General features: G+C 42.7%; 1 protein-coding gene across 1 annotated transcript; it reads right to left on the minus strand.

The window, feature by feature from the left end:
- Window positions 1-1,710: 1,710 nt before the first annotated feature.
- Window positions 1,711-10,811, minus strand: LOC119790494 (CD209 antigen-like protein D). Its single transcript, XM_038296038.1, has 7 exons — window positions 10,775-10,811; window positions 6,705-7,235; window positions 4,235-4,357; window positions 3,995-4,072; window positions 2,640-2,791; window positions 2,431-2,555; window positions 1,711-2,349 (listed from the first exon to the last, which is right to left on the minus strand). Exons 1-7 carry the CDS (start codon window positions 10,809-10,811, stop codon window positions 2,136-2,138), a joined length of 1,260 nt encoding a protein of 419 aa, XP_038151966.1. The 3' UTR covers window positions 1,711-2,135.
- Between the last annotated feature and the right edge of the window lie 1,202 nt (window positions 10,812-12,013).

Genomic DNA, 12,013 nt, shown 5'->3' on the forward strand with positions numbered 1-12,013 from the left:
ACTTCCTGGACTTTATAGATTCTCTGTAGCTCTTCCTTATTACTGTTTCCTCTTACTCTTCTGGCTTATTTTTGTCATTTGTTGCTCATCTGATAACAGGCTTTTCTGATTCATTTATTGTTGTAAAAATGACAGTAAATATTATCCTGCATTGATTTAATTCAGCAGTTAATGCATCATTTATGCTGGTTCTCAGTCATCCAGGTCATAGTCATTCCTGAGTTCGAGGTTTTATGCAGTATATCCCAACAAAGCCTTGTTTTGTTTTGAAAGCTTGCAAATAAGAACAGACGAAGGGGTCCACCCATTTCCAATGTGGGTTGCTTGGCTTCTTTTGTTAGACTGCAATACCCCATACCCATCTAAAGGTTTGGTTATACGCCACGCAGCAGTGTGTCACAGTGAGCTTGACGGAGACGTTTTTGATTTATGCTCAAGAGAATCAGGAACTACCTGATAGATATGGCTGAGGTGGTGAGGAAGTGGGAGCAAGTTTGTCTGACAACGGAGGGACATGAGGTGGAAAAAGGTTCCCAGGGTTTTCACGCACCTCGCTCTTCTAGCTGGTCAAATTTCAGTTGAAGTTTGAGTTGTTTTCCACAATTGCAGTCATACAAACAAATCAAGCTGGCCTCCCGTCTTCGGCATTTTCTGCGGTGACCTACAATTTGTAAGAGGTGCAGCAGAGTGTCTGCGGAGGGGGCGGGGACGTCTTTTTGTTCAATAAATTATAAATTAGCCTTAAGTCTGAAAGGTCGGTGGTTAAATCGGATTGTTGGCCTCGCTGAATAGACGAGGTCCTCCACTTTCCTCTACAGGGGTGGGGCTGCAATGATGTGGATGATGTGGATTTGTGGAACTAAAAACATTGTGGTATTTGCATTATGTTTGTGTATGTACAGAAATTTAAGATTTCCTACAATTGTGTGTACTACTCCCTTCAGCGAACAGCACAAACAGGTTCTAACGAGAGTAGAAAAAGAAGTGGGAGGCCGCGTTGCACCACATAGCAAGAAGATAAGTACATTAGAGTCTCTAGTTTGAGAAACAGACGCCTCACAGGTCCCCAACTGGCATCTTCATAGATAGTACCCACAGCAGCCTGTTTGTGCTGTCCTCTGAAGGAAGTAGTACACACTGTTGTAGGACATCTTCAATTTCTTAGCAATTTCTCGCATGGAATAGCCTTCATTTGTAAGAACAATAGACTGTTGAGTTTCAGATAAAAGTTATCTTTTTCTGGCCATTTTGAGCGTTTAATTGACCTCATAAATGTGATGCTCCAGAAACTCAATCTGCTCAAAGGAAGGTCAGTTTTGTAGCTTCTGTAAGGAGCTAAACTGTTTTCAGATGTGTGAACATTATTGCACATTGTTTTCTAATCATCAGTTAGCCTTCTGAGCCAATAAGCAAACACATTGTACCAATAGAACACTGGAGAGATAGTTGCTGGAAATGGGCCTCTATACACCTATGTAGATATTGCACCAAAAACCAGACATTTGCAGCTAGAATAGTCATTTACCACATTAGCAATGTATAGAGTGTATTTCTTTAAAGTTACGACTAGTTTAAAGTTATCTTCATTGAAAATGACAGCGCTTTTCCTTCAAAAATAAGGACATTTCAATGTGACCCCAAAACTTTTGAACGGTAGTGTATGTGTGATGAACCATTGCAGATCTAATCTACCTACAGTTATAAATTAAATTAACCTGAACCCTAAACAAGAATGTTTAACAGCGGGCGTGAAGAGACACAGACCTGACCCACAAGGACCTGATGTAGAGATGGTTGAAATTATTGCCAGCTGTGATTGGGCTTCAGTCTATCAGAAAGATATGTGACATGAATACGGTAATAAAGAGGTTCTTCTCGACTAATTTTATCTTAAGGTTTGGGTTTATTGTGTTTTATGCAAAATAAACAAAACAAACAAACAGTGGGACTGAAGAAGCTGAGAACCAGACTAAATGACAAGGAGCTAAGAAACTCACAGGTATTAAGTCGAAAAAACATTAATATTTAATTGTGGAACCAGCTGCTGATGCAGGTCCCTTGAACAAGTTTTATCACGTATCTATCCTGATATAACCAGCAGCTCTGGAGCTTCTGGATCCTGGACTTAGTGTGTTTTATAGGAAAACCTGAACTTCACTTAAAACACATGAACTCTGTCCAGCTTTTGCTGTTTTCTCACAGATACTTTTCTGGGTCTGATTACAAGATATATCAAACCAGGTCCTCAGATCAGCAACCTTCTTTTGCAACCCCATCCTCACACAGTCAGCATCTTTAACGTGTCCATAGCTTAGGTCGTCTGGTTGTTCACTCCCCCAAAAAGTCAAACTAAGTCATGAATAACAGAAAAACAGAGATAAGTAGGCTTAACAGTCCCCAATAAAATACATACTTTCAACTGCAACAAACCTTTCATTCAGACATGATCCATCCACCCAAAACCATCTGCCTTCTATCTCTGAGTCCGTCAGTCCGATCCAGAACATATCCTCATCTCTCTTCATCAAGTCTCTCACTCTGATGAACAGGAACATCTGAATAGCAGAAGATTATGATGATAACTTTGTTAGACTTTTCTCAGCTGAGTTAGAACATGAAGCTGCAGCAGTGATTCATACCTGCTCCTCTCTGCTGTCGATCTTCACCAGGTCTCCTCCCAGATCTCTGCAGGAATCTCTGCTCTTATTCCAGTTGGATGTATTGCTCGAGAAATAATAACAGTTTCCTCCATGTAGCTCCCAGCCTGCTTCAAATTTCCAAAATTTCTCGCCTATAAAAACATCAGAAAAAAACCTCACTGAGTCAAGAGGAAAAAATAGATGTTTGTGAGATTTGGAGGCAGCAGGAGGCGACACAGGAATTTAGATTCCTGTGTCTGTCAGCCCATCAGTGTCTCTGGTCTGAGTATTTCAGAAACTGCTGATCTACTGGGATTTTCACGCACAACCATCTCTAGGGTTTACAGAGAATGGTCCGAAAAAGAAAAAAACATCAAGTGAGCGGCAGTTCTGTATGCGGAAATGCCTTGTTGATGCCAGAGGTCAGAGGAGAATGGCCAGACTGGTTGGAGCTGATAGAAGGGCAACAGTTACTCAAATAACCACCCGTTACAACCAAGGTGGGCAGAAGAGCATCTCTGAACGCACAGTACGTCGAACTTTGAGGCAGATGGGCTACAGCAGCAGAAGACCACACCGGGTGCCACTCCTTTCAGCTAAGAACAGGAAACTGAGGCTACGATTTGCACAAGCTCATCGAAATTGGACAATAGAAGATTGGAAAAACGTTGCCTGGTCTGATGAGTCTCGATTTCTGCTGCAACATTCGGATGGTAGGGTCAGAATTTGCCGTCTACAACATGAAAGCATGGATCCATCCTGCCTTGTATCAACGGTTCAGGCTGGTGGTGGTGGTGTCATGGTGTGGGGAATATTTTCTTGGCACTCTTTGGGCCCCTTGGTACCAATTGAGCATCGTTGCAACGCCACAGCCTACCTGAGTATTGTTGCTGACCATGTCCATCCCTTTATGACCACAATGTACCCAACTTCTGATGGCTACTTTCAGCAGGATAATGCGCCATGTCATAAAGCTGGAATCATCTCAGACTGGTTTCTTGAACTTGACAATGAGTTCACTGTACTCAAATGGCCTCCACAGTCACCAGATCTCAATCCAATAGAGCATCTTTGGGATGTGGTGGAACGGGAGATTCGCATCATGGATGTGCAGCCGACAAATCTGCGGCAACTGTGTGATGCCATCATGTCAATATGGACCAAACTCCCTGAGGAATGCTTCCAGCACCTTGTTGAATCTATGCCACGAAGAATTGAGGCAGTTCTGAAGGCAAAAGGGGGTCCAACCCGTTACTAGCATGGGGTACCTAATAAAGTGGCCGGTGAGTGTATAGTTATACAAAAAATAACAAATAAAATAACGTGATCAATCCTTCAATCTCTGACCGACTCACCTGATAATTTTTCTCTCAGAGCTTCATTCTCTTCTTGCAGGGTTTGGACTTTTTCACTGGTCCGCCAAGCCACATAAACTGATGCCAAAAAAAAGTTATAAGTTTTCACAAAAACCGAAACCTGATGTTTACACTTTAAAAATATAAACTTTACATTTCAGAAACACAAATTAAAGATTCACCCAAAAGAAAAAAGGGAAAAATAGGGAAAAAAAATAAGAAAATCATTTAAAAACTCACCCAGTCTGTAGATGATGATGAGAGCAGCAGCCAGCAGAGAGCCCAGAACCAGCAGGACGACTCTCACTGATGGCAGCTTGGAGGTTCTGGTTGGGTTTTCATGTTGGGAGGAGGCAGCTTTAGCTGAGGAGCATTTAGAGGAGAACCAGATCAGAACCTGGAGACAGACTCACAGCAAACAACCAACATCTGAAACTGACATCAACACTAAAACCTATTTTTATCATAGATCATCATCTCTTTTTCTGCTGATGCTTTACTTAAGCCTGTTTGTAGCAGATGCTTTATATGGTAAAGTCTCAAATGATTTGTCTTATTTTTAGACATTTTTCCTTTTGAATACAGGAAATGACTTTATAGTTGTCGATGATGCTGTGCTTCCATAGTGGCATTTACCTTCCTCTAAACTATGCCCTAGTCACATTCTCTCCTGTTGCTAAATGTTGCTTTAAGACTCATACGGATTTAGTAAAAAACTCATAAGCTTTTATTAAAGAGGCCTTTTATAGATCAGAACCTTTTTTATGCAGCTAACTTTAAAAATACAACTAACATCCACCAACAAACATAGTGTATGTTTGACTGTGTTTCACTTCCTGTGTTCTGCACTAATTCTAAACACTTGACAATGACGTCACTACCTATTATTTATTCTTTATACTATACTCCACTTAAAAAAAAGAACAGCCAAATCTAATTTTTTCCGTTTTCTAACATTTGAGCATCTTGTATTCCCCTGATTTATGACTGAATATGTCCTCAGTTTCAGATAAAACTCTTCTCAGTTCAGATTTTAAAATCGTGTCTAAAGAAAGTTTTTCGGTTCAGCCTTGTTCTTGTTTATATGATGATGATCATTCAGCTCTCTGTATCTTCTCCTTATTCACCTCCACATTCATTTCCTTACCTCCTTCACAGTTCTGAGGACGCCTCATCATGGAGACGCTTCACACAGGACGACTATCTGACAAAGAAATAGTTTATTTTAAATAATTTCCTTTAAATTGTTGACCAGAGAACCCAGAATAATAAACCTAAAATATATAAAATTATAAGAAATTATCAATCATCCTAAGTTTGAAGACTCATAAATGTGTGCTTATTAATTTTAAAATTATAAATGTCCAAATTTATAAAAGAAAAGATTTTAAAATCAGTTCAAAAAGAGATAGGAGAAATTTAAATGGCTTAACAGTTTAACTTTGAAGTCCAGATCATTGTAGCATCTCCTCTGATGTTCTTTAAGTATAAATGAGAAAGAATTAGAAATAAAAATCATTTGTACACACCACTAACTTGTCCTCTTCCCTCTGCAGACTTCTTAGACTGAACATGTGTGCCACTCTTTCTTGATTGACAACTTCAGATTAAAAAAAGAACTTCCTGTCTTTAAGCCAATGAAGAGGTGTTATTAACAGTCAACTTCCCTTTTTTTTCAATGTTTAAAACACTGAATCTCTTAGTTTTAACCCATACGTTATCTTGAACAGTATTTTAACATTTCCCAAATCACATGTATTAAGATTAAGATTAAAATTTAATGCTAATAAAAAATGAACAATAATATCATTACCGTTTTCTGCTGTCTGTCTGCTTATTTTTTTTACCAGTGCCCGTACCTGTGAAATAGTAGTTTTATTTTCCATTCATCGAGGAACCTTGACACAGACCCTTTAGTAGCAAACAGAGTACAAGCATGACATCATATATAGAAATCTATGTATATCTAGAGGCTTTGTGGGATTTCCTGTCTTACCTCTGAATGTTCTGGTTGAAAATGGCTTGTGTGTGATGATGCACCGGTTGTGTTACTAGACAACAGATCATATGACCAAAAATCTTCAATACCCATTTTTTTTATTATGTGGGGTGTTTCTGAAGCTTTGAAAATCACCTGATAATCTTGAAATCATTTGAATTTAGCAGCTGTGTCCTCCAAAGGCCAGATTTGTCGGCCGATGATGTCATAGCACAGTGAGGCCTGTTCGGATTAGAAGACTACTCATTATGCGGCTGATATGGATGGAAATCGAAAACTGGTTCCTGTTCAGAACTGGTTCTGTGTGTTCCAATTCCATGGCACCATTTGGCAGCTCGCTTAACGGTTCTCTCAACGATTCCAGGCAGCACCATAGCCTAGCGCTGGGCCAGCATGACTTACGTCGCGTTGTTTACGCAAGTTAGGCACATGGCATTCAGTAAGCAAGTGTCACGAACTGTTTGGAGGTTTTTGTGAGTACCCAAACGCAGAGGCTGGCAGGCAGGGGTGAGTTCTTTAAGTATTTAATGAAATATCAGGCAGCAAAAACAGGAATCCAAAAAATCCAACTTAAAAATGCTGAACAAAAACAGGTATCCAAAAATCCAACATAAAGATAAAACACAAACCAGAACCATGGAGACATCAGGGGAAAACCATAGAGGAGCCAGGAGCTCTGACGCCGACTCCAAGGGGGCCGCCGTCTCTGACGCTGCAGCAGCTGACTCCGAGGGGGCCGCCGACTGCAGCTCAGGAACAACCTCTGAGGGAGCCGCCGGCTGCAGCTCAGGAACAACCACTGAAGGGGCGAGGAGCTCCCGCTGAGGGCTCTTGGAGGCTTGGAGCTCCCGCTGAGGGCTCTTGGAGGCTTGGAGCACCTGCTGAGGGCTCTTGGAGGCTTGGAGCGCCCGCCGAGGGCTCTTGGACGACACAGAGCGGGCTCAGGGGTCGCTAGACGGCTAATGGGCTCTGGTTTAAGCCCGCTAATGGGTTCTGGAGCTCCACTAGCTGGCACGGTAGTGGGTTCCGGAGTTACGCTAGCTGGCCCGCTAGTGGGTTCCGGCACTACGCTAGCTGGCCCGCTAATGGGCCCTGGCTTGGGTTCTGGCCCGCTAAAGGGCCCTGGCTCTGGCAGTACAGGCTGGTAGGGAGATGATGGAGGTGGAAGGAAAAGGCATAAATCCTCCCTCTCCCCGTAAAAGAAGTTCCATAAGTGCGACTCCTCAATATATGGAGCTCTGACTGTGAGGGGTGTAAAAATGGAAGCTGTACTAAACCTACCAATCCGAGAAGCTAGCTGTTGGTCATGGAGGTGACGACTGAAGCCATAGGGGAAACTGAGCAGGTTATGAGTGGGACTGAAACAGGAGTCAAACTGACCCTCCGGAGAGGGAGTGGAGGCGTCAGGCTGACCCTCCGGAGAGGGAGTGGAGGCGTCAGGCTGACCCGCCGGAGAGAGAGTGGAGGCGTCAGGCTGACCCGCCGGAGAGGGAGTGGAGGCGTCAGGCTGACCCTCCGGAGAGGGAGTGGAGGCGTCAGGCTGACCCGCCGGGGAAGGAGTGGAGGCGTCAGGCTGACCCTCCGGAGAGGGAGTGGAGGCGTCAGGCTGACCCTCCGGAGAAGGAGTGGAGGCGTCAGGCTGACCCTCCGGAGAGGGAGTGGAGGCGTCAGGCTGACCCTCCGGAGAAGGAGTGGAGGCGTCAGGCTGACCCTCCGGAGAAGGAGTGGAGGCGTCAGGCTGACCCGCCGGAGAGGGAGTGGAGGCGTCAGGCTGACCCTCCGTAGAGGGAGTGGAGGCGTCAGGCTGACCCTCCGGAGAGGGAGTGGAGGCGTCAGGCTGACCCGCCGGAGAGGGAGTGGAGGCGTCAGGCTGACCCGCCGGAGAGGGAGTGGAGGCGTCAGTGATGAAGAAAATTAATCTGCACTCATGATTATGATTAAAATATATTTCACATATTGAATGGATGTTTTTAAAATGCATTTATGTTAGAAAAGTTAAGATGACCTGAGAGTCCAGCATGGAGAGATAGAGAAGCAGCATGTGTAAGCTCTGAGCACACTGCAGGTGTTGTTTTGAGAATGGAGCCAAGTGCGGAGGATCAGCAGACAATGCTGAGTACAGGGCTATGGAAGGTCTTTGATGCCACAAGGAGCAGAAATGAGTGAGGCCTGTTTGGGGAATGGGGTTCTCAGGAGCTGCACAGTTTAGCTGAGAACTAATTGTGATAAATGGAGTTGTCATCTTCAAAAGCACACAGTGCAGTACTAGTCACAGAAAAAGTAATGTTTTGCTGGGATATGTCATGCTGACCTTGTTTGAAGTAAAGATATGAGCTTAGATCACACTGGATGAAAGACTTTGTTTTGACATATTATTGATTAAAACTGTGATATGTTTTGATTTAAGTGCACCAGATGTCATTATGATCTATGAGAAATGTCACCGTGACCTGTAACAAAGGCTTTTGATTAAATATATAAAAAATATGCTTTGAAGGGGGTTTTCCACTGATAAGATAAAAATAATTGGTTTTACCCGAAGAAAAACACCTGGAATGATGTAAACAAAGGAGGGGCTTGGGGGAGGAGCCCCCAAGCCCAATGAAATGTATAAAAGAAGGCTGTTTTCACCATTTGTTCAGCTGATGCTCACCGGTGACCAGCTCCGTGTGGATGTGTTGTGTTTTGCAAAAAACACCCTGGACGTGGACTCGGCTGCCTCTGCCTGATTTTTGGATCTTTGTTTGAGACTTTTTCTGCTTTTTAAGAACTTTTAATTTTTATAAAACCTAGCTTCAATTTTAAGTCGTTAAGAAGAGATAAAAGACGACAAATTGGCGAGCCAGCCAGGAGAAAAGCAAAAAGGGGACGTCGGACGATCTGCAGGCACCAGCTGGAAGGCGTGGAACCCCAAGCGCCCATAATTCACCATTGAAGGTGAGTCAATTCGTTATAATTTTCTAAATTAGCGGGGAACCAGCCTCCGGCTGCTGCTTGTGGGAGTCAGGCGTCACAAAGCCTTCTAAAAGAACCTAGTTTTCCAAATTTAATAAAGTAATTTCCAAGTTTGATAAGAATTTATATAAGAATATACAACAGGCAGACTAAGCTGAGGAAGGGTCCAGGTACGTATGAATGTATGTGAATGCATGGTTTAAGTGTTAATTAATGTTTGTGTTATTCTGTATTTGAACTGTTCTGTGTTTAAATTATTTTGTAAATAAGTTAAGCTTAGCACGTGATGTTCTGAGGGGATGATTGGTAAAGGGACAGATTGGTCAAAGCATTTGACATAGTCTGTGGAAGCCATAAATCCGGAACCAATAGTGTACGCGTGTTACGTGAGGGTATCGTGACTAAGGTAGTCAGCATGCTCCACGAGACGGCTTAAGTAGTATTAGGTATTGGAATAAAGGTATTGAGAGGCTAAGCGATAGCCAGGCTAAGGGATAGCCAGAATATTACCGAATATTACCGATTAAGCGATAATCGGAGAATAGTACCGCTCGACCATCCGGAGGACGTCTATGCATTTCCAGTTATCTGGGTGCATCCGGGGCAGCAGGGAAAAACGTATATGCCACTGTAGGGAGCAGTGAGGAAAAGTGCACTGTAAATATATAATCATATATAATAATCATATACAATATATAATAATGTCTTGTGTGTCTTTGTCAGTGTGTCTGTCGAGTGAAAGAGTTAAGTAACTAAGGGGAAGTAAGGGGTGGATGATATTAATAAAAAATTATAATATTGATAAAGCTTAAAGATATAATAATAAATTAATAGAAGTAATTATTACAGAATATAGTTAAAAAGAATAACCTGAAAAATAATAAGGATTGGAAAACAGAATTGGTAACTGAAAAACACAGAGTTATGAGAATGAAAATAAATTAACAAAGTTCCTAAATAAGATTGGAAAAAGTTGTAAGCATTATAAGATAAAGATATTATAAGCATATATTATTACAAACTATAGTCTACATAAGATAAAATATATAAGGTATAAAAAGTAGTGAAAGTGCAAAATAACATTACAAAATTGTGTTATTAAAGATTTTATCTCAAAAATTGAAGAGATCTACAATTGGAAAGTAAATTAACTAGAAAAAGAGACTAAAAGAAAAGTAAACACGATCTGTATTGAAGAGAGCTGAACCAGTTAAGATAAAAATTAACTAAGGATTACAAAGGCTGGTGAATAAGCACAGGACCTGACGGTTGAGTGACTGCTGGTAGCCATGGGAACCAATATGAGCAAACAGTCTGACGGGCTGACGCCAGCCAAATTGGTAATAATGACACACCCATCCAATAAACGCAAAATTCAAAAATGCATGACCGAATAGCATAAGATGACATCTGGGAAAAATCGTTGGCCTAAAGGAGGCAGCTTTGATCCTTCATGCTGTGATGAAGTTGAAGAAAGATTGAGAAATAAAGAGAAGAAGCGAGACCGAATGCTTTTGCATAAAAAACAGAGACATGCTGAACAGAGAGACATTCTGCAATATTTTAAAGTAGAACACCAAAAGAGCCCAACAGCCCCTGATTACACTGACCATAAGCCACCACCTTATCACCCTAGCGCAGCAGGTCAGTACCCAGTTGTGATAGAGTCAGGTAGCAAGGGAAAGATTACAGGACAACTTAAATTAGTTTTAGAAGAAGAAGAGGAAGAAACAGAAAAAGAAATGTAACACACAGCAGGGAGAGTATGATTACAGCGGAGACTATGACGGATGGGATAAAACCCCAGAAGTAAGGAGAAAATCTACCCTTAGCCGTTCCCTTCCCCCAGTACGTCGCAGACATTCACCATATCCAAAAGGCCCCAAATGCCGCTCAGAGCCCAGGACCAAGTCAACATATAAAAGCCACTCAGATCCCAGGACCGAGTTATGTTTGGATGAAACCGAATCACTGGCAGAAAAGATAGAAAAGGACTTGGCAGAACTGACGGAAACATTTGTACAACACGTCAACAGGGAGAAAGAGTTGGAAGAGAAAGCACAAAAGAGACAACTAAAGAATTTGAAAGAGACAATTGAAAAACAAAAGGAGAAGAAAAGACGAGATGAAGATTTGGAAAAATTGAAGAGAATGGAAGCGGAGCAGCTTATATTAGAGGCGAAAACTAATTGCCCAGACCTGCCAAGCCCACGGACTTTGTCCCTGATCGGAGAGGCAGGAAGGAGAGGGGGAGAAGTCACGGAATATGAGGAGGAAGGAGGTGATGTGTCTGAATGGGAGGACATTGAAGGCTCAGACATACAGCCGACTACAAACCCATTCCATGAGGGGTTCAAGGAGGAAAGCAGGCTAGCAGCAAAAGAACGGAAGCCACTCACAGCTGAGTGTGATGTGGGGCTACAAATAGTAAAAAGCGGCCCAATGATGACCAGGGCTAAAACGCGAGAGCAGAAGAAAGGTCAAGGAGGGGTCTATATGGCTCCCTTGCTGTCTAAAGGACCTCATGAAGACAGATACGTGCCATGGTCATTTATGGACATGATAACACTGGCTGGAAGGCTGACCCCATTGGCAGATGGCGCTGACAGATGGATAGAAAAGCTGGAAGAAATCACTGGAGGCATCAATCTGGCAGCTGGAGATATCAAGGCGCTGCTAATCAAGACAGCAGGACACTCAGCAGCCAGAGAAGTGTTTGACGAAGCCCAGCTTCCAAGGGTCATGACCTCACACCAGTATGACAAGATACCATTCAACCAAATAAGACCCAAGGTGTGGGCAGCCTTAAGGAACAAATACCCCACCTGCAGTGATCCAACTAAGCTGAGACAGGAATGCCTAAAGGATGATGAAAGCCCCGCCCATTTTCTGCACAGGTTCCAACAGAGATGGAAAACAGAGACTGGAAGTGATGGGAATGAACTGAAAACATCTGGCCCTCTATTCAGAACATACATCAGAGAGGCCATGCCCAAAGAAGTGCAAGCCAAACTGGACGGAGTCGTGGGGCTCATGAAGATGGACTGGCCTCTGTTCTCTGAGCA

This window comes from Cyprinodon tularosa, unplaced genomic scaffold (assembly GCF_016077235.1).
Source record: "Cyprinodon tularosa strain WSP-4 unplaced genomic scaffold, ASM1607723v1 ctg366, whole genome shotgun sequence".
Lineage (NCBI taxonomy): Eukaryota > Metazoa > Chordata > Actinopteri > Cyprinodontiformes > Cyprinodontidae > Cyprinodon > Cyprinodon tularosa.